Below are 24337 nucleotides of genomic sequence, written 5' to 3'. Positions count from 1 at the left end.
CAAAGGAAGGATGTCTAACAGTACCAGTTCTTAAAATATATTCTAAAGCTGTAATTATCAACACTATCTAGTACTGGCGAAAAAATAGAAAGGTAGATTAGTGGGACCAAGTAGACATACGATATACAATAATAAATTATTATAATAACTTCGTGTTAGAGAAATCTAAAGATTTAAGTTTTTTGGATAAGAATTCTCTTATCCAAAAACATCAGGGAAAACATGAAAGGAGTCTGTCAGAAATTAGGTATATAGACCATTACCTTATACTGTTTACCTTAAAGATAAAGTCAAAATGGCCTAAACATAAAGAGAATTATCATTAGTAACAGCTTGTACCAGGATGATGGCAATGTCAGAGGTGAGAAGGAGGCATATAGAAAAGATGTTGCAAAAGTAAAAACAACAGGACTTGACAACTGATTGGATATGAAGATGAGAGTAAGGAGTAGAGGATGACAACTAGGTTGGGAGCTCCGGGGACTAGGAGAATGTAACAGGAAACAGTAACATGGAACTTCAAATTAAGGAGGTCTTGGGGGCAGAGTAGATAATGAACTCAATTTTGGAAATGCTGAGTTTAAAATGTCTATTAAATATCCAGTTTGAGATGTCTTAAAAAAAACAGTTGGAGATACAAGACTGGAAAGAGGTTACAATTTGATAAACAGATAACTGAATCCATGAAAGTTAGATTCACGAAAAGATGTAATGTAGGAGAAGATGACAAAGAAATTCATAGGAGCTAAGGATTCACTAAATAAATTCATATAGAAGGATTAGAGAAAGAGGCATAGAGGCCTTGGGGGTTGCCCATAGGTTTGAAGGGCAATCTGGATGAAGATTCAGCAAAGAAAACTGAGAAGGAATGGTTAGACAATTGTATAGGAGGAGTTCCAGGAGACAGCAATGCTAAGAAAATCTTGAAAGCAGAGAATATCAAGAAGAAAGTAATCAACAGTGTCAAAGGCTGACGGGAGGTTAAGAAGGATGAAGATTGAGAAAATATCATGAGATCTGTCAATGAAGAAATGATTGGTAACTTTGGAGACATTTCAGTTGAATAATGACATTGGAAGCCAGACTACTGAAAAGAGAAAGGGAGGAAAGAAAATGGAGGCAAGTTTGGCCATGAAAAGCAAGAAAAATATAGGATGAAAGGTAGTGGGGAATGGAGATATAAAGTAAGGGTTTTTTAAAGGAGGGGGCAGATATGGGTATGTCTACAGGCAGGAGAGAAGCAGCTAGTCAACAAGGAGAGATTGAAAAAAAGAGATTGAATAAAAGAAAGATGACAGGAGGCAATCCTCTGGGAAAAATTCTTGTGAATGTAGAGGGGTTTGCCTTGAGAAGGATCACTTTTTCATATGAAATATATATGGAGGAGAGAGTGGGAGAAGGCATCTGGGTGATGTTATACAAGGAGAAGAGAGAGCTCTCAGCAAATAGGCTTTTTTTTGCAGTGAAATATAAGTAAGATTCTCAGCTGAGAGCATGAGAGGAGAAACCAAGGGAGGTTTTAAGAGGAATTTAAAGGTATAATACTACCATGAAAAATATGATAGTCAATCAATTAGGGAGAGGGGGAAAAAAGACTGCTTTTCTACAATGGAGGTCCAAGTTGAACTGTGAATTACAAAACTGTAACAGACCCAATTAGTACAACTTCTTGATCTCTCATTCAGCAGCACATAAATAAGAGCAAAGAGAAAGGACAGTGGGAGTAATCCAGGTGTGGCAAGGAATTACTAATAAAAGAATGAGGGCAAGGAATTCAAGTATAGAAGATAGTGTAGAACTTAACTGGTTCATCAAGGGATCTGAATAGGGGAGAGAGGAGATTGTGGCTAGGGCAGGAGTGATGGTCTGGGAAAGAATTAAAAGTTGGAGTGACAGGGGGCAGCTGGGTAGCTCAGTGGAGTGAGAGTCAGGCCTAGAGACAGGAGGTCCTAGGTTCAAACCCGGCCTCAGCCACTTCCCAGCTGTGTGACCCTGGGCAAGTCACTTGACCCCCATTGCCCACCCTTACCAATCTTCCATCTATAAGACAATACACCGAAGTACAAGGGTTTAAAAAAAAAAAAGTTGGAGTGACGAAGTCATGGCAAGGACAAAGAATAGAATTAGTCTTCATAAGAAAGAGAGAAAAATGGAATGGTAAAATATTATAATCAAAGGAATTTCAGAGTTTGAAACATGGAAACTGAATACTTGTGGATGATGGCAAGATCAAAGATGTGACCATTTCTATCTACTGCTGAGGTAGAGTGGAAATAGTAAGTCATGAGAGATGAGTAAATAACTGGGAAGGACACTTGAGGGAGCCTCAATATGTATGTGGATGTCTCCTAGTATGGAGTGGGAGTTGGGGAGGAAAGAAAGACTATAAGTCAGGCAACGAACTAACTCACTGAAGAAAGAAAATGGCTTGGAGATGGGAGAGAGGCATTGTTAACAGTTGGTGGATGATAGCTACTAGAATCTTGGTTTGGTGATAAACATGAATTGAATGAATCTTTAAGGAAAAGGGATTACTGAATGATAGTGGTAGAGGGAGAATTTTAGAAGTGGCAATAAAGAATAAGGAGTATTCTAATTGCAATGCCATACCAGTGTGTTAGGGGATGAGTGAAAGTACAACCAGCTAGGGGCTCAGTGGATTGAGAGCCCCAGGCCCAGAGACAGGAGGTCCCGAGTTCAAACCTAACCTCAGACACTTTTTAGCTGTGTGATGCTGGGCAAATCATTTAACCCCCATTATGTAGTCCTTACCAATCTTCTGCCTTGAAACCAATACACAGAATTAATACTAAGACATAAGGTAAGGGTTTAAAAGAAAGAAAGAAAGAAAGTACAACCAGTGCTAGAAAGTATGGTCAGGGAAGCTGAGTCATCAAGAGGGCACCAGTGAATGCCAGAAGAAAAAGATTTAAGATAAAAGCACCTTACCTATGGAGCAGGCATTCCAAAGAGACTGTGGAAAGGGCAAGGAGATCTAGAATGAGATACTGGGAGATCGGGTTGAGGAGAATGGAAGTGATGGCACAGGTAATGTATGACAGGGAGCAGGGTTGTTTGACAGCCAGCGTGCTGAATCATTATGATAAGGCAAGTACATTAATCCTACAATGAAAAAAATGGAATATTAATGAATTAGAGGACTTTCCAACATTTCTGATGAAAATACCAAAGCAATCTAAGTAACATTTACAGAAAGCTTTAAAGTTTATAAAACACTTTCAATACATTATCTTCTCTAATCCTCCCAATCACCTTGGAATATAGATGCTATTATTAACCCATTTTACAAAGGAAGCAACTAAGGCCAAGAGGGGTTAGGTGACTTGCCCAAGATCACATGGCTAGAAAGTGTCTGAGACAGGATTCAAATTCAAGTCTTCCTTGTCCACATTCGTAAGTCCAACATTCTGTCCACTGTGCTACCTAGCTGCCTCCCACAAGTGCTGAGTAGGAACCCTAAAATACAAATATATAAGACAAAAGAAACCTAGGAAGGTATATTTATTTTAGCAATTGGAAGAAGCTATATAATTAGATGTTAATATTCTAAAAGGAGAAGAAAAAAATGTCCTTTCAAAACCTTAATGTCTTCAAAGTATCTAAGGGAGTTAAATAAGAAAACAAAGAACACGGTGTTAAACCGATTCAATTCTGAAGGTCCAAAAGGGGAAAGAGAAAAGAGGTTAAAAGGAATATATTAAGTAGAAAAGAGGAAGAAGAGGGTAGAACTTGTATCTCATAATTGGGGAGTGTGAAAAGAATTTTAATATAAACATGGAGGGAGGGGTAGGGGAAGAGAATAGAGGGAGGATAATATCAAAGAGGAAACAGTTAAAAGCAAAACAAACTTGCTGATTTTGAAAAGGATGAAGAAAGGGAAAGAAGGGGAAAGGAAAGAAGGGTAGAGAAGGAGGAGAAAGAAGGCAGTACTAGAATTTAAGGGGCTGCCTATCAGTGGGAAAATGTCCAAACAATTTGTGGCATGTGAATGTAATGGAATATTATTGAAACATAGATAATGACAAAAGAAACTATTTCTGAGAATCCTGGGCAAGATGAACTGATGCAGGAGGAAGTCAGCAGAATCAGGAGCGCAATTTATATCAGGTTAACAGTATAGCAAACAAAAATGATTTTGCAAGCCTTAAGAACTATTAAAGTAAAAATTAACCATGTCTCTAGAGGACCTATATCAAAGAATATTCCCCACTGACAACCATAAGGGACTCTAGATATAGAAAGAAACAATGTTTTTGGATATAGCCACTATATGGATTTGTTTTACTTGACTATGTATATTTGTTACTGTAAGGGTTAAAAAATGGTTTGACTAAATTTATGAGTTAAAAAAGAATTACTGTGGTCGCTGTTCATAAAAATTAAAAATTAAACTATGAGTATGTTAGTAAGTTTATTAAAGCAGGGTAGAGATAGTAAAGAGGGAAATATAGAAGGAGGTAGAAAATATTGTCTAGCTAAATACCCTATAATTGCCAATTTGAAGAAATCCAGCTCAACTCTGACAAAGGCTTTCTTAAGTCCCGATCTCCAATCAGGAGTCACCATAGTCTCTTCAGTAAAAGTCTTTTTTTTTTTCATTATTACTTTTTTTATTTTTAGAAAAATTTTCCATGATTCCATGATTCATGTTTTTACTTTCCCCTTCACCCCCTCAAACTCCCCCCCACCACCACCATAGCTAACTCGCATTTCCACTGGTTTTAACTTGTCATCAATCAAGACTTATTTACATATTATTGATAGTTGCCTTGGTGTGGTAGTTTCCAGTCTACATCCCCAATCATGTCCTCATCAACCCAAGTGTTCAAGCAGTTGTTTTTCTTCTTAACCAGCACAGAATCAATCTCCAACACAGAAGACCAAAGCAGAAGTATCCTTCCAACGGAGAAGGCCTTCCAACGCAGAGACACCAATGCAGAAGTCCTCCCTCAGCAAGAGCCACCAAGGCAGCAAAATCCATCAGAATGCCTTCAGCTGGCTTTTATAAGCAGTTTTCTCCACCTCACTTCCTGTCTCTCTGGTTTCTCCTTCCTTTCACTATGGGCTGGTCTATTACATCTCAGGAACCAATCAAAATCTCTCAATTTGCCTAGCACTGGGGGAGGGGGGGCCTTTTAAGTGTTAATGACTAAGTATGAACTCTTTTTGTTAAGTAGAGGTACTTCAAGTTCCTGATTGATTAACCTAAAATAGACAAAGGGAATTTAAAAATTCCCTTTCACATTAAAAAGGTATTTTTTAAGATTACTTGCCTATAAAAATAACAGAATGGAAATGTTTTACACAATAATACATGTATAACCCAGATGAAATCTCTTGCCAGCACAGGGAAGAGGAAGGAAAGGGAGGGAGGAGGTAAGTACAATCATATAACTTGGGAAAACTTGTGTAGAAATTTGTTATAACATGTAATTAGTAATAAATAAATGAGATGAGATAAAGAAGAACAAGGGATGGTTAGCAACATTAATGCCAAAAGAAGTTCAATAAAACATTTTACAAATGCATATTAGGAAAAAAAAGTTCAAAAAGAAGCATAGATAAGAGGAGGAGTTTTAAAAGCGATGTGTGGAATTCATACGTTTTTTTTAATCAAGCAATATCAAATGGCAATTCATAGTTTCATATATAATCCCTTTTAAAAATTCTTCTGAATTATATAGAAATACTCATTTGAGGGTGTTTAAATTGAGAATAAATTATCCTAAAGATATTTTTTTAAAAAGGAAAAATTACCTATTTCTACAAAAATATTTATAGCAGCTCTTTTTGTGCTGGCAAAGAATTGGAAAGTAAGAGGATGTCCATCAAGTGGGGAATGACTGAACAAGTTGTGGAATATTGTAATTTAATTACAATTGAGCTATAAGGAATGATTAGCAGATAAGGAATGATGAACAAGAAGATTTTAGAAAGAGCTGGAAAGACCTTCATGAACTGATGCAAAGTGAAATATGCAGAACCAGGAGAACATTATTTTACACAGTAACTGCAATATTGTGGAATGATCAAATGTGATAGACTTTGCTACTAACTGAATACAATGATCCAGGGCGATTCTGAGGGACTTATTTGAAAAAGAATGTTATCCTCCTCTAAAGAAAGAAATGTTGAAGTTGAAATGCAGATGAAAACATGATTTATAACTTGTTTATTTGGGTATATGTTTGGAGGTATTGGTTATATAAGATTATTCATTTACAAAAACGAATATGGAGATGTTCTGCATACCTGTATAACTCAGATTGAATTGCTTGTCAGCTCCAAGAATAGGGAGGGAAGAAGAGAGGGAGATAATATGGATCATATAACTTTGGAAAATTTATGTGGAAATGTGTTATTAAAAGAAAAAAAGGGAAAAAAAGACATAATGAGCAGGATGATTTCAGAAACATCTGGGAGACTTACATGAACCAATGCAAAATGAAATGAGCAGAATCAGGAGAACATTACACAGTAAGAGCAATATTGTGACCAACTGTGAATTACCTAGCTATTCTCATCACTACAATGAACCAAGACAATTACAAAGGATTTACAATGAAAAATATTATCTACCTTCAGAGAGAGGACAAGAGGAGTCTGAATGCAGATCAAACCATACTATTTTTCACTTGATTTCTTTGTCTTTTTTTGTGTGTCTTTTGACACAACATGATCTATCTAGAAATATGTTTTGTATGATATCACAAGTATAACTTGTAACAAATTGCTTACAATTTCATGGAGGAGGGGAGAGAGGGAAGGAGAGAATTTGGAACTCAAATTTTTAGAAAATTAATATTAATAGTTGTTTTGCATGCAATTGTGAAAAAAATAAAATACTTAAAAGATTTAAAAAAAAAAGAAATAGTTCTTATAAGATAAAGAGCCAGAAGGGACCTCAATATCATCTTAAAACAACCCTTTCCTTTTATAAAGATGAGAAAACTAAGGCCCAAAGATTTTCCCAGAGATGCTTTGACAATCAGTTTTCCACTCGTGACATCCTGGGGGCTTACCCTACTATCACAATAGCCCACTACAGCTTATAACTCCAGAACTAAAGATCCACCAGTCTCAGCTCTAGGGCAAGTGTGCCACCATTTCCCCCTCAGAAAAAAAAAAACACCTTTCAAGGATTACGCAAGGCAGTGGTCTATCAATTTGTGTTTGAAATCAAATCATAATTCTGACTATACACACATATGGAAAGATATGGGTTTTAATTTTTCTTTTTACAAATTATAATTATTATAGAATACATGGTCTAGCAATATGTACAAAATAGTAACAAATAAGTTTCTTCATCTAGCACTAAACTCTATAAAAAATAAGGATTCTTTCATTTTGTCTTTGTATCTCTAAAACTAAGTACAGTTCTGGTACATGGTAGTGCTCAATAAATACTTGATGAATCATATGTCATTTGATTTCTCTCTTAATTTGATGCCACTTGCCACCTTATAAAATCAAACTTAAAATAATGACAATAATACAATTATGATTATGAAAAAGAAATCTTACCTCTTCTAATTCTTTTTCTATCTGAGCTTTTCTCTTTTGGAACTGCTTTATTGTTTTCAGTTCTATCTGAATTAAGCCAATTTCTTTGTTTTTTTGACTGAATTCCCCCTCCAACTCAATAATTCTGGTACAGTAGCGTTCTTGCTATAAATAAAGAAATGAGATTAACACGTTAAGATCAATAGATTCATACATTGTGTTTTATTGAAGCTCAGTGTAATCAGAACTTTTGAAAATAGTATCAGGTCATTTTTGCACCTGAGGCTGAGCTGGACTTTGAATTGGAAGTTAAAAGGATAGAGATTGAATGTCTAAGAGGAGAGAATATCTACCAAGATGTTATAATTAATTTCAGTTAGATGGAAAATATGCTTCTGGTTAATTTTCTGGTTAACTAAGAAACTGAAAACATCTGCATTTGTATTGAAATTTTTTTCTGCTACATTTTAAGCTCTACGAGGGTGGCATAGGTTGTGCTACTTAATTTTTTTGTCCTCCCTCAGAGTTTAAGTACAGAGTTCTGTACTGTGCAGGCACTTAATGCTTGATAAAGTTAAAGCATTTAAAGTATTTAAAAATAAAGTTAATCATTTATTAAAATGTCTTAATAAATATAGTAGAGTCGATCTTTCTTGATCTATATCTAATAAGCTTATTATTCTGCTAATATAACAGATTCTCATTATATAGGATTAACACAGGTTTTATAGGAGGTTGGATTGAATCTATAGTAAATTTAAAATATACGTCAGAAATCTTTAGTATACTTCATTAAAATTTTGAAATTTTTCAACTAAATCTCTCATATTAGTTTGCTTTTATCATATTGCATTTTTTGCTTCTTTTTGATAAGGAAAGGTTAAAAAAAACAATTATAGTCAAGTATAGGTACTGATTAAGATGATGCTTCCATATCAGTGATCCAGACAAATAAAGTTTATAAGCACTGAAATTTTAAAATATTTTAAACTATTTTTATTGGGAATTTTTCTAAAATGTTCTACATTTTAGAATATTTGTCTTGTTGAACCAGAGCATATTATGTATCAGGGATAATTAACCTTCTTGTGAAGAAAGGCTATCATTTCTCTAAAGTGCTGAGATTACTGAGCACAGGGGTAGGAAGTAAAAAGGAAGTAGTCAGCTACTGATAGTTCAGTATCTGAGTGTGGAAATGAGTGCATTGAGTATAAAATGAGTACATCGTGGAACAACCAGCAGTGAAAGAATCTCTACACACTGGTTCTTATGGTATGTTTTTTTTTTTATCCTGGGACTCCATTCTAGGAGCATAGGGCCACAACCAGTAGGCAATGGGTCGGGCCACAACCAGTAGGCAATGGGTCACACAGTCGCTCAGGGTCCCAGCTGGGAAGTGTCTGAGCCCAGATTTGAACCTAGGACCTTTCGTCTCTAGGCCTGGCTCTCAATCCACTGAGCTAGCCCAGCTGCCCCTACTTTAGGTTGCAGTTTCTTTAGCAGATGTAGTTTTTACAGGGTGGGGTTGCTAGCCCCACGCCCAACCCTCCTCCTTTTTCATCCGGGCTAGGGACCGTCCTTGGCCCAGGAGTGGTAAGGGTGGGCGATAGGGGTCAAGTGACTTGCCCAAGGTCACACAGCTGGAAGTGTCCAAGGCTGGACTTGAACCTAGGACCTCCAGTCTCTAGGCCTGGCTCTCAATCCACTGAGCCACCCAGCTGCCCCATGTTAGATATATGGACAGGCATTTGGCCAGCTCTGATCACCATGCTAATCAGTAATCATGTTTAGATGTGGTCTTACTGGTTAAAGCCCACGAACACTATTTCTACACTTAAAAATTCTAGTGCTCACAAAAATCACTAGAAGAGGGGAAGTAGGATGGTGAAAAAGGAATGGTTGGGGGGCAGCCAGATGGCTCAATAGTTTTGAGAGCCAGGCCTAGAGGCAGGAGGTCCTGGTTTCAAATCTAGCTTCAAACATTTTCTAGCTGTGTGACGTTGGACAAGTTGCTTGACCCTCATTGCCTAGTCCTTACTGATCTTCTGCCTCAGAACTGATACTCAGTATTGAAGTTAAGGGTTTAAAAAAAAGGGATAGTGGCAACAACTAACTTATAGCTCTAGTATGTATGTCTTTGAAATCAATTGATAACTCTGATTTGCAGATTAGAGACTCCTGCTGCATATAACTTAACCCTTTTTGATATATTCAGTTATCACTATGAATACTGTTTTATATTTCACTATAGAACAACATACTCAAGGGTTATAGAAATTTTTAAGGTTATTTTTTCCTATTCTTAAGAGAGTCATTTTTTTGCTCTCTCATAATTTGTCTACTTTTTTCTAGTTTTTCTTTTATTTTGTTTCTAGTTGCCTTTGCTTATTTTTCCTTCTTGCCACATGCTCCAAATTGACTGCTTTTTCATTTCTCATCTGTTGCAGAATCAAAATTAGAAGTCTGGTAGAATAAGAGTTTTAGGACCCTAGACTTAGAAATGAGATTGTGAAGGTCCATGTAGCCCAATGTTCTTATTTTGCAGATTAAGAAACCAAGGCCCTAAGATTTTAAATGACTTTGCTAAAATCACACAGAAAGTAACAGAGCATGGATTCAAAAGCAGATCCTTTTATCCAAAATCTGCATTCTTTCCACTGATTCATACACATTGCCTCCTTCTAAATGAAGACCTTTTGAATGCATAAAGTACATAAATTTGGTTTAATGCATATTTTTATGACAAGTATTTGGGTTGTTTAATGTCTTGTTTTGAGTATTTATGTTCTCAATTGTGCTCTGGACTGTGGAGACATCAGAAGCATTTCCATTAGAGAAGTAGTGTCTTCTGTGCACAGATTACTTACCAAAACTTCCTTATCAATGTCAGATTTGTTCTTTGCTTCCAATAACTGTCGTTTCAGGTTTTCAATCTACATTAAAACAGAAATGGAGAATTATGAAAGGGAAGAAATGCTCTATGTTGTACCCTAACCTTGTAGCCTAAGTCATTAAGCCACTGGAAAAAGACCAAAAAAATAAACAAATCCTCCCCACAGTCACATCTTCTTATCCCTTACCCAAAAAGTTATGAACTTTCCCCCCCTCAAGGTCAATGGAGAAATAGTAGGCAGGAAGTGGGCTTTATGGCCACGGTGACTGAACCAATCAGTGCTTCCATGTAAACTTCAGAAAATGAGGTCTTTGTGATCCATTCTTATCCTAAGCTTTAACATATACAATATTTTAGTATAGATCTGAAGAGGATATGGAATCAAGAGAAAGTCAAAATACGGAGCTAGAATTTGAGGGAAGAAAAGTATGAAAATTCATATGGAACATGCCTTAGAGTAGCAGTTTTCAAACTTTTTGGTCTCAGGACTCATTTACACTTTTTTTGTTTAAGATATTTTATTTTCCCAAAGACATGTAATAATAATTTCCCACATACATTTCCTTAAGTTATTAGATCCAAATAGTTTCCCTCCCTCCCTTCCTTCCTCCTTCCTAGAGATGGTAAGCAATTTGATCTGGGTTGTATATGTATTATCATGCAAAACATACTTCCATATTGTTCATTGTTGCATGAGAATAGTTGGTTACTATTCTTTGTCCTAAATCTTTCAGAATTATCCTGGATCATTGCATTGCTGAGAGTAGCTAAGTCTCTCAATTTGATCATCCCACAATATTGCTGTTACTGTGTACAGTGTTTTCTTGGTTCTGTTTACTTCACTCCTCATCAGTTCATGAAGGTCTTTCCAGCTCTTTCTGAAACCATCCTGCTCACCATTCCTTATTGCACAATAGTATTCCATCACCATCATATACCAAAATTTGTATCCCTTTACACTCTCAAAAATGACTGAAGGTCCAAAAGTTTTAACTATTAAGATTTATAGTATTAGAAATTAAAAGTGATAAGAATTTAAAATATTTATTAATTAATTTTAAAATGTTAACATAATTAACATTTTAGTGAAAAATAACTATATTTTCCAAAACAAAAATAATTCAGTGAGAACAATGGCATTGTTTATATATTTTTGCAAATTTCTTTAATGTCTGACTTTAAAAAAGGTAGCTGGATCCTTATATTTGCGTCTATATTCAATATATTGCATTATGTTGTTTTGGTTGAAGAATATGAAGAAAATACAACGTCCCAAAGTTATATATTTTTAAAAGGGATCTGTATTTTAATAGGTAAATCATGTCTAAGTATTATGAAAATAGTTTTGACTACCAGCAAGCCTCATAGTTTCCTTCTGAATCCATCCAATTTAAGGAAAAGTCCAGAAAATTATATAAATAAATTAGGATTGGCTTCTACAGAATAGCTATGACATTTAAAAAATCCTGGGTTTTTATAGTTTCAATATAGTTTTTTACATATATTCTGCAAAAGTGTTGGAGTTCATGACCAAGAACAGGAGAAAAAGGATGATTTTAAATGTAGGAAATTTAAGAAATTTCACACAAAAAACCCCCACTAATATTAAAAGGGTAACAATTAACTGGAAAAAATCTTTGCATCAAGTTTCTCTGATAAAAGTCTCATTTCCTTGGGGGCAGCTGGGTAGCTCAGTGGATTGAAAGCCAGGCCTAGAGATGGGAGGTCCTGGGTTCAAATCTGGCCTCAGACACTTCCCAGCTGTGTGACCCTGGGCAGGTCACTTGACCCCCATTGCCTACTCTTACCACTCTTCCACCTATAAGTCAATACACAGAAGTTAAGGATTTAAAAAAAAAAGCAAAAAAAAGTCTCATTTTCAAGATAGAGGCACTTTATAAGTGGCTGTTCTGAAAAGCATGTCCCACTTTGTGGCCCAAAAGTCAGCAAAGTATACATGTCCTTTGACCCTCCAATACTACTACTTGGTATAAAGACCAAAGTGATCAAAGAAAGAGGAAAAGGACCAATATCTACGAAAATATTTCATCATTTGGGAAACGGCTAAAGAAATTATAGTACTGTATATAAACATAATGGAATACTTCTATACTCTAAGAAATGGTGAAAGAGATGGTTTGAAAAAATCTGGGCAGGTTTACTTGTGTTGATGAAAAGTGAGGTGAGCAAAACCAGGAAAACAATTTATTCAGTAACACTATAAAGACAAACTTTGAAAGACTATTATTCTGCTCACTATAATGACCAAGAACAATAGCAGAGGGCTTATGATAAAGCATGTGACTGACCTCACAGAGAAGACAGACTCAATGTGAAAACTGAAACCAATATTTTTGGACATGACAAATGAAAGATTCTGTTTTGCTTAACTATGCATGTTTGTTACAAGGGCTTTATTTTTTCTTCTTTCTTTTTTGCAAAAGATATGGCAAAGAGGAAAAATAGATTTTTGTTCATTTAAAAAGAAAAGAAAAATGCTATCTTTCCTAATGATTCAGCTATCATCTTATATTTTTTCAAAATTCTTTTTCAGAGTATCTAATCCTGTAAGCCCACCCTATTTGGGGTTTCTTGGCAAAGATACTGGAGCAATTTGCCATTTCCTTTCAGGCTCATTTTATAGATGAGAAAACTGATGCAAGTGGGGTTAATTGACTTGCCCAGGGTCACACAACCTGACTCCAGGGCTGGTACTCTATCCAGTGTACTACTTATTTGCCCATTTAATATTCGATTGCACTATAACACAGTGGAAAAAAACAAAATTCTTCATTTTTCTGTAGCTCTTAAAACTTTTTTATATTTTGCCACAATATGATACAGTAATATACTCAAGGGCTACAGAAAAATTTAGAGGTTTTTTTCCCCCTACATTTAAGGGAGACATATTTCTCTGTTTTCATAGTTCATATCTAACTATTAGAAGCTAACTCTTGGGAAAAGTCTCCTAATTTTCTCTGGATTATTGAAAAGATATGTCTAGAATATAATGGGACCACCAATAAGTTTAGAGAAAGGTTAGTTAATCATTGATGAATACAATATATTGTACTCTGCTTTTTCCTTCTAGTCTTTGTTTCTTCTGTCTTCATGGAGATCTATGTGGGAAAAGCTGGTTCTCTGCTAAGTAAGGATGTTTATGTTTTCTAGACCTAATGATACAGAAAAGAAAAGGGGAATATGTCTGGTACTAATAAGTATAAACAAATATCCAATTATTATTTAAAGGCTTAGCAAGATCCAGAGTGTTTGCAAGAATTTTAGAAATTAGTGTATGGCTAATCTAAAATGTCACTTTAGAATCAAACAAATTCTGTGTTCTTTGGAGATGTCCTATATGAACATTATGGTTGCTAACTAAATAATTTAGCAAACAGTATTTAGTCTCAATTTTTTAATTCTCCCTAAACTTCTTTATTCTATTAATACTTTCATAACAAATTCTCATCACTGAAGATGGGAGTTGGCTGAGGAAATTTGCAGCACATAGGTACAAAAAAGGCTTCTTTTCCCAATATTGGACAAAAATGTTGTGCTGATTAATATTTATCCCTATATTTCAAGGTGTTTTTAGGATTTAGGGCTTTCCCTCCAAGACACTATATAAGATGCCCTCAAAAATATAGAACAGATACTTGGTTCTTGATTTTGAGAGCTTTTACTCTAGGTTTTGCAAAACAGAAATGTATGCTCACAAATTATGTAAACAAAGACTAAGAATGATAGGACCCAAATCTGTATTTGACATTCCAAAATAGAATAATTTTAAAGGATTTCTCAATTTTCCTAACTATAAATGGAGTGGAGAATGGTTATTATATAGGAAGATTCAGGGAAAATTATACAAACAAGCAAAATTTTAAGAAAAATGGAAATTTTTCATAATTTGTCATTGTGAAATATCAAACAAGTGCTTTTGGCATACTTCATAAGAGGGAAGAAAGCACTAAGGGGTCAAAAAATCAGGTAAAGGTTATCTGGTAAATGGCATCTGAGTTGTGTTTATATATCCTATGAAAAGCTCTTTAGCAAATGCAAGCTAGTTAGCCCACCAGCAAAACTACTAGGTAGTAAAATAAGATTCAAGATGTTTCTTCCATACCAAAATGTCTTTTTCTGCATCCTGCTTCTTTACATAACTTAGCACAGACATTATATCCTTCTCCATTCTGTACTGTTGCCTCTTCAAGTCCTCATTGCACTGTGCCAATCTCCGCACAGCCTCGCGATATCCATCCCGGGATATCTCTGAGACTTCCAATCTGGCCTCCCAAAGAGCAGCATTAGCCCTGGCTCTCTCTATGTCCGATTCCTCCTTCCTTGTTAGCTTCCTGAATGAGAAGAATATTGTCATAATTATTATATTTTCCTCTGTGGGGAATAATTTTTTAAAAATCTCATTTGGCTAGTATAATCCACTAACATCTAAGTATCCCAAAGCTCCAAAGTTCACAGAACACTAGACTGAAAATGCCTGAAAATAGCATGTATTCACAGAGAAAGAAAAATGAAAGAAACAGAGTTATTTCTAGAAAGAAGGAATTAAAAGTGAAATTGGTTCCTCCGGTCCCTCTACCCTTCCCTATCCTAAAATCTGGTCAGCCAATTCACTGATTTCCTTGTATACCTCAGAATTCCTCTCCCCCTTTACTTTCCATCTTTCTTACCTTACTCATTCATAACCCTGGAAAAACCCCTATACCTACTTTCTACAGTCCCCAACTCAGAATTTCTGAGGAAAGTAAGAAAAACCAGACTAGCTGATTCTATGACAAATTCATTATAAGGCATTCTTGAGCTTCTTAAGTATCATGAATCTCTTTCTGGTAACTTGGCGAAGAAACCCATGGATCCCTTTCCAGAATAATGTTTTATTATTCTGAGTTATTATTTGGGATAGCAAGATGGTACAGTGGACAGAATGCTGGACCAGGATTCAGGAAGAACTGAGTTAAAATCCAGTCGCAGACACTTAGAGCTGCTGCTCCTGAATAAATCACTTAACCCCTACTAGCCTCCATTTCCTCATCTTCAAAATGGGCATAAAAGATCTACCTGTCAGGATTGTTGTGAGGATCAAATGAGATAAAAATTGTAAAAACAAATGAAGTTTAAAATAAAAATGCTTAGTACAATGCCTGGGCATGTTGTGCTATATAAACATTAGCTATTATTATTATATGCATAAAATAAAATAAAATATGTAAGATTACAAAGAAAACTATTATATTGAAATAATGATAAAAATATTTGTAAAAACAAGTTCACAGACTCCAGAACTGTCATAGGCTGTTGGGAGCTATTAAGAGAAATTAGAATCTCAAGTACATATTTTTATCTGGACCCCCTCAAAAGATCAATACAGACCGGCAGAGTCGTGTATTGGCTTTCTCCCTATCAGGTCGAGAAATCAGAGTGGGATATCTAAGATAAAAATCTGAGATTCCTCTTTTAATTCCTTTCATAATTCTCACCTTCCTTCAAAATGCATTATAGTCTTATTGAAAAAGCTTTGGGCTCTCAGCACTCCAGCAAGAGCGGAGCTAACTCTGTTTCCCTTTGACCGAGAACACAGATGGCTGGTATGGCCGAGGTCGAACCCTTGGCAGGGCATTTTGCCCAGAATTAAAGTAAAATAATGAGGTTCAAAAAATTGTTTAATACCATCAAGGCTGAGAAATGCCGGGGCTTTCTGGCCTAACGGAGATGTCCCAGGCTCCACTTAAAGATAACACATATAGTTGATAGTTTAGCATAGGTTTTTTATCTACACCTGGAGGCTTCTAAGGCTTTTGTTTTGATTATAGTAAAAATCCTGCTCTCTATAACTGTGGGAAACTTTCTTGGGCTTTTGGGGGAAGGGGATCTTTAATTTCCTTTATAATAAAGTGGCTACTTCAGTATTTTTTGGAGTACTATGAGCTAACAAGCCATGCTTCCAATCTGTTTCATTCTTTGCATCTGACGACCACCCAGGCCACTCAGATTAGTCTCTGGTTATAGAGCAGGTTCTCTATAATAGGCCATCTTGGCTATCTCCTAAAACTTCTCAAACTACCATACCCCATAACTTTCCTTCTGTCATTTCAGAGTTCCTATAGAGTGCTGCTGTCTGCCTAACTGCCACTCTTCCCAAACAAAAAGAGGTAGAATAAAAAAAAGTCACAGACCATATCATTTCTGCATGTTAGGCCATCAAGGGAAGAATTTCTCTCCTCTAGACACCTCTCCCCCCCAACTCTCCTAAACTTTTCTCCATCTCTTTTTTGATGGAGAAGGGAAGAGAGCTGCTAAGCCTCAGAGATCCACCAGGCTCTCTCATGGAGCCACATCAGGTGATTATAACCAATAGAAATGAAATACAGGCTCATGGTATCAGGGGCAGACAGAAAGCAAGTCCCAGACTGCCTCAATTCTGCCCTTGGGAAAACTATGAAACTTTTAAGATAAATAGCTCATTAAATATGCTGCTGCTTTATATCATCAACCCTGGAATAGGGTCCTTCATTTTATATATTCTGTGAAATTAAAAAAAAAAACTTTCTCAGAATTATCTCCTCCTCCAACTCCCAACCTTTTAGCATGCTTAGACATCATTTACAGTCATACATATCAAAATAATGGAGAACAGATTATTTATCTAAACAAATAATAACATGGCACAACAAAAAAGCTGGGAAAAGGAAGTAGAAAACTCGGGGATAAGGGTGGATCTCTGTCTCAGTAGAAGGGACAGATACAAGAAGGAAGAAAGACATCCTCAACTGCCTACCTCCTCAGCCAGGGGGAGACATGACTATTCCTATTCTTTGGGTGCTAATCTCTGGCCTTTCCTCTGTCTGTTTAGACCTCTGGTCTCGGTCTCTGCTGTTTTTCTGCCCATCTCAGTGACTCCAAACTTTACTCAGCTGCAAGATCTCATATTTTCTTAGCCCCAAACTGACATAATTATAAACTCTCTCCCCAAAGAGAATTATCTCATGAGTCCCTGGAGACATGAGAGGGGCTCTCCTTCAATTTTCTACCCACCCACTTCCTTAATCCCTTATTTCTGCCCTATCATTCAACTGAAATTGCTCTTGAAGGTGACTCATTAACATTAATTACCAAATTTATTAGTCTTCATCTTCTGTGATTTACTTACAATATCTATAATATTTGATAATTTCACCTATCTTACTTGAATTCTGTTAAATGGTATAGTGCATTGAGTATTAGATTTGTAGTGTAGAAAATATGACTTTAAATCCTCCCTCATTTTCTGAAAAACCTTGTGCATGCCATTTAGTCTCTCTCAGCCTCAGTGTCTTCTTTCGTAAAGTGGGAATAATAATAGTACCTACCTCCCAAAGTTGTTTTGAGAATCCAACAAGATAACCTTTGCAAACCTTAAAGTGCTATATAAATACTAGTTAAGTCTCCCCTTGATTTCTGGGAACATCCTAATTTTCCTACATATTACACCCTATATTTTGAGTACCAATCCAATGTCTTCAACTGTCTGTGATATTTCAAACTGAATATCCCATAGGCATCTCATACTCAATATATCCAAAAAAGAATTCTTCATTCCCTCTCCCTTTCTTATTTTTCTTCAGAACACTATTGTTCTCGTCACCCAGATTCACAATCTTGATGTCATCCTTGTCTCCTCAATTGGTAGCCAAATCTTGTCATTGCTACCTCCACATTATCTCTCATATCCACCCAACCACTCTCATTTGTTCCTAGTTCAATATTTCATCTCTTCATGATTGGACTATTAGAAGTTCCTATGGTCTTTCTCAAATCACTCAAGTCAGACCATATTATTTCTACACTCAATAAACTCCAGTGGCTCTCTGTTGCCTCTCAGATCAAATAGAAGCTCCTCTATTTATCTTTTAAAGCCCTTCATGACCTGGCTTCTACCTTCCTTTTCAATTGTATTTTATATGTCGCCTCCATTCCCGAACTATACACCCTAAACTGGCCATCTTGCTGTTTCTCACATGCAACATTTCTCCATCTGTTTCCATGCTTTTTATACTGACCTTTCTCCATGCCTGAAATGTTCTCTTATATAAATTCAATCCCTTATAATAACTCATTTCCTTCAAAACTCTGCTCAAGAGAAAGATCTTTTACAGGAATCTTTTCCCGATATCCCAGCTACTGGTGGCCTTCTTCCAAAAACTGACATTTATTCTATATATATCATTTTATACTTATTTATGGATGTGTGGTACATTGCATAACTCCTATATATACTTATCATTCTGCCACCCTAATAGAATATAATTTTACTAAGGGTCAGAACTGTTTTATTTTTGGCTTTGTCTCTTCAGATAGTGCATTGATATACTGATATATACAAGATTCCATAACCAGTCTTCAAACTTTGGAAAGAAAGGGAATCTTAGTCATTATAATTATACATTCTTCACTTTAGTATTATTGTAATTTAATTATACATCACTGTAGTTATTGACTAATCCTCAGACAGCTAAGCTACCCCTACTATCTCTGCTATATAACTGATTCTTGATCTAGATCTCCAGGTTGAACCTTCTGGGACTTTATTTCACATTTCAAATGCCTGCTAATAACTGCTTGGATGATATGAGGCCATCTCAAATTCAACCTGTGATAAACCAAACTCATAATCTTCTCTTCAAAACTATCTTATTCTCCTACCTTCTTTTTATTTCTGTGAGCTACTCTGAAAGTTAACAAATTCAGTTTGAGACTATCTTTGACTCTTCTTTTTCTTTCTCACCATCCCCATACACAATGTTATCAGATATGGAATAGCATATTTCATGTAAATTAAAGGTATTATAATTTATTTTTTAAACTTGCATTTATATTATCAAAGGTTTACCATAATTTAATTGAAATAGTACAAATATACAAGAATAAAAATGTTGACCAACAAGCCATATTTTCAAACCTTTTTTTCACTCTTTTCTTCACCAATTAATTCTTATGGTTCTATCTATAGCAGTGATGGTACCAAAGATGGCACACAGAGTGTTCTCTGTAGGCATGCAGCTGCCCTCCCCACACCTCCAGAGTTCATTACTAGAAAGGCAGAAAGAATGTAAAGTCCAACATGACAGAATAGAGAGAAAAAGCACAGCTTATAAGCCCCTGAAACTCCAAATAAATAGAGAAAATGGATTTAGCCTCACTTCACTTGAAATCTGCTGCTTTTTAAAAGTTTCAGCTCCATAGGGCAGATACTGCTCCCAAGATAAGTTCATCACTTCTCTTTTCTTTATTTATCTTTAACATTCATTTTTTTAAATTTTGAGTTCTAACTCTCTCCTTCCCTTTCTCCAGACCCTTCCCACATCAACTGAGAAAGCATTTAATATACATATGAAGTCATACACAATATATTTCCACATTATATTTCCACATTAACCATGTTACCACATTTCCCTATTTTCAAAAAACCCAAGAAAAATAAAGAAAATGAAAAAAAGTATACTTTAATCTGCACTCAGAGTTTACCACAAGTCTTTTGGAAATGTCTTAGCTGATTGTATTGATTAGAATATCTAAGTTTTCACAGCCGATCATCATTAACATATGCTGTTACTATGCACATTGTTCTCCCAGTTTGTGCCAACTCCTATAAGTCTCCTTAGGTTTTTCAGAAACTATTACACTGGTCATTTCTAACAGCACAATAACATTCTTCATAATCATATACCAAAACTTGTTCAGTTATTCCCCAGTTGATGGGCATTCCCTCAAGTTCCAATTAGTTGCCACCATAAAAAGAGCTGTTAAAAATATTTTTGTACATATAGGTCCTTTTGCCTTTGATCCCTTTGTTCCTTTTATCTCTTTGGGATGCAAACCTAGTAGTGGTATTGCCAGGTCAAAGGGTACAAAAATAATTTTATAGTCCTTTGGACATAGTTCCAAATTGTTCCCCAGAATGGTTGGACTACTTCACAACTCCAGCAACAGTGTATCAGTGTCCCTATTTCTCCACACACCCTCCAGCATTTGTCGTTTTCCTTTTCTGTTTTTTTAGCCAATCGAATAAGTATGAGGCGGTACCTCAGAGTTATTTTTATTTGCTTTTCTCTAATTATTGGTGATTTAGAGCATTTTTTCATATGCCTCTAGATAGTTTAGATTTCTTTTTCTGAAAACTGCTTGTTCATATCTTTGACCACTTAACAATTGTAGAATGGGAAAGGAAAGTTTGAGAAAATTCTCTCAAGTAATCAGGGTGCCCAATTGTGTGTCTAAGTACATTTTACTCAGTAGAGAAATTGGAGGAAATCAGAGGAAATCAGAAGAAAGATGAATTAGAGAAAGAGTATGTTAAGGGAGAGATCAATCCCAAGTTAAATAAACTCAAAGATGTACAAAAGTACTGATAGCTTTTTGAGGCAGCAAAAAATTTAAATCTGAAGGAGCTTTTATCAACTGACTGAACAAGTTGCAAATATTAGGAAATATTAATAATAAAAGGGATGATTTCAGAGAAACCTGAAAAGACTTGTATGAACTCACGAAGACTGAAATGAATGGAACTAAAACAATTTCTACAATGAAAATATTCTAAAGGCAAACAACATTCAAAGGCTAGGGAACTCTTAGCAGAGTAATAATAGAGCACAATTCTAGGAAACTAATGATGAAACATGTTATCCTTCCTCCTGAGAGAGAAGTAAAAGACAGTGTAGAGTGAGATATGTATACACAGACATAAATACCTACATAAGTCACTTAACCTGTGTTTGTCTTAGTTTCCTTAAATGTAAAATGAAAATAATATAGTAGCACCTCCATCATCAAAGAGTTGTAAGGATCAAATGAGTTATTATTTGAAAAGCACTTAGAAGTGCCTGGAATAGTAGACATTTAATAAATGCTTATTCCATCCATGCATATGTTTATATGTATTGTGCATATATTTACATGTGTGTATATACACATGTGTGTGTTTGTATGATTTGTGTACACATATGCATGTATCCTATGTATGATAATATAGGTGATATGGCCAATGCAGAAATGTGTTTTTATTTCAAAATAAATAAATGCTGTTATATGACATAGCATAATGAATAGTCTTTTGGAAGCTCCTAATAAAGTCCTCCACTCAAATTGTTGGAATTTGGCTTTAGATATTTACCAGTCCTGTGACTTTAAGCAAGCCTATTTTGAGAGCTCTTGTCTGTTAAATATATGTTACACAGTATCCATCCTACAGGACTAACGTGAGGAACAAATGTGATAATGTAGATGAAAGAGTTTTGCAAACCTTATAGAGCTCTAAATATGTTATTTTACCAAATTATATCAAATGCTGTTACTATTGCCTACAAGCAGAAATTTGTAGATATATAAATCTACAAATGGCCAAATAATCTTTGTCTAAATGGAAGAATTGTTTTAGAGTCTATCAATTTCATCACCTAGCTGCCTAAGTAAAAAACTTGTAAAAATAAGAGAGTTTAATTTTTATCTCTTTTCCAACACTAATATTTTGTGATTCTATAATCTCTTATAACCTAATATCTTATGAAAAATCATTTATGAATATAGAAAACATCAGAAACTTGTGGTTTGCCTCTCTTTACCAAACTCCTCCAGCTTCCTGTCTCTTCTGGGGTGTTTTAGTAACCAATTCTACCCCTCCCCAGACCTAAAAGTATGCACAGCATGCTTTTAAGTTTAAATTGCATTCTTAACATTTTTGTTCCATCACTTTTTAAAAAATTTTTATTCTGAATATTTTCCCATGGTTACATGTTTCATGTTCTTCCCCTCTCCCCCAAACTACCCTAAGTCCCCTTGGCCAATGCACAATTCCACTGGGTTTTATATGTATCATTGATTAAGACCTAATTCCATATTATTGATAGTTGGACTAGAGTTATTGTTTAGTGTCTACATTCCCAATAATATCCCCATCAGTCCATGTGTTCAAGCAGTTGTTTTTCTTCTGCGTTTCTCCTCCCACAGTTCTTCCTCTGAATGTGGCTAGTTTTCTTTCTCATAAGTCCCTCAGTCTTGCTCTGGATTCTTGTATTGCTGCTAGTAGAGAAGTCCATTATGTTCAATTGAACTACAGTGTATCAGTCTCTGTGTACAATGTTCTCCTGGTTCTGCTTCGTTCACTCTCCATCAATTCCTGGTGGTCATTCCAGTTCACATGGAATTCCTCCAGTTCATTATTCCTTTTAGCACAATAGTATTCCATCACCAACAGATACCACAATTTGTTCAGCCATTTCCCAAATGAAGGACATCCTCTCATTTTCCAATTTTTTTGCCACCACAAAGAACGCAGCTATAAATATTTTTGTACAAGTCTTTTTCCTTATTATCTCTTTGGGGTATAAACCAAGCAGTGTTATGGCTGGATCAATGTCTTTTAAAGCCCTTTGAGCATAGTTCCAAATTGCCATCCAGAATGGCTGGATCAATTCACAACTCCACCAGCAATGCATTAATGTCCCAATTTTGCCACATCCCCTCCAACATTCATTACTCTCCCTTGCTGTCATTTTAGCCAATCTGCAAGGTGTAAGGTGAGACCTCAGAGTTGTTTTGATTTGCATTTCTCTAATTATTAGAAATTTAGAACACTTTCTCATGTGCTTATTGATAGTTTTGATTTCTTTATCTAAAAATTGCCTATTATGTCTCTTGCCCATTTATCTATTGGGGGACATCACTTTCTTAAATATACACAATCAACAAAATAAATCAAGTGCTGATTTGTCCCGAAAGCTGATTTCTGAAGTGTAAATGTCCTCACTGAAAATTTAACTATCATCTGGGAGAGGAATCCATCACCTTCCCTGATATTTCTAGCTGATGTCCAGGTCCCCAGGGTAGGGACTCCACCCCACTTTAGAATCCCTGGAGGGACAACTGTGGTTCATCTTTTTGCCCAAAGAGGACTGATGACATCACAAGGATGATATCTTGACTTATGTGTGAATTGGATATAATTGAGGCAGAGTTGCACAAAATCATCAGCCTCACTCTCTTATCCAGTGGCAAGACAAGTCAGTATGAATGAAAATTGCCTGGGATACAGTGTTTAATATTGGTATCTTCCATATCTAACCAAAATCTAAGCAGTCTACAGAGTCAACTTCAGCTGCCTTCATGGCCTTTGGAAAAAATTGTTCTCATCCACCCATTCCACTGGGGAAGTCTTCCCATGCTTGGGTAGAGATGGCCCCTAACTCACTGATGGATTTGAGGCCTGTGAGTTATCCTCATACTGTTTTTAGCCCATCTGCTCAAAGTTGCCCATTCTCCAGCTTCTTGGTGCCACAGAGGAGAGTTGGGCGGAAGGTGGGCACCAAAGGTCGATAAGCAGCCCAGGAAAGGGCCTGGCAAGCTCTTACATCAGAAGTACCAGTCTTTGCTGAACACCCCACTCAAAACTCAAAATGAAGCTTTTCTCCCCCCATTTTGTTCCTATCCCACCCTGCCCACAGACTGGGGGAAAGGGGACACGCAGGCCCCTTCTTACTTTTCTTTGCCTTTTTTAACTTTGCCTTTCGGCTTCTTCCCCTTCGCCATGTTGGTCGATTTGGTTCTTCTTCAAATCTAGCTCCACAACGCCTCCGAGGAAACCTCCACCACGGAGTCTCAACGGGTTCGACTCTAATCTGTCGTTAAGGAAACCAAAAGATGCTTAGTCTAGAGCAGTTGCCCAGGGCGCCTGAGACACGCGCACACACGCCCGGGACGCGCACGCGCGCCGACGCACGTGCGCGTACTCGAGGCGGGGGGGGATGACGCAGAGCTCCAACGCCACCGCCGCCGCCGCCGCCGCGGGCAGCGTGGGGGTCTGTGTCTCCGGGGGCGGGGCCAGAGGAGATCGAGGGGGAGGGAGGGAGGGGGAAAACAGGGGAGGGGAGG

At 36.3% G+C, this 24337-nt stretch overlaps 1 protein-coding gene across 1 annotated transcript in view; it reads right to left on the bottom strand.

Annotated features, from left to right (window-relative positions):
* Positions 1-24337, bottom strand: part of BBOF1 (basal body orientation factor 1) — a 75694-nt gene that overhangs the window by 50579 nt on the left and 778 nt on the right. The window contains 4 exon segments of the mRNA XM_044659978.1: positions 7549-7692; positions 10395-10460; positions 14544-14772; positions 23946-24084. Of these exon segments, the coding sequence (XP_044515913.1) occupies positions 7549-7692; positions 10395-10460; positions 14544-14772; positions 23946-23995 (489 nt within the window). The 5' untranslated portion in view covers positions 23996-24084.

The sequence above is a fragment of the Gracilinanus agilis genome, chromosome 2 (assembly GCF_016433145.1).
Source record: "Gracilinanus agilis isolate LMUSP501 chromosome 2, AgileGrace, whole genome shotgun sequence".
NCBI lineage: Eukaryota > Metazoa > Chordata > Mammalia > Didelphimorphia > Didelphidae > Gracilinanus > Gracilinanus agilis.
This window is presented reverse-complemented; position numbering and strand designations above follow the sequence as displayed.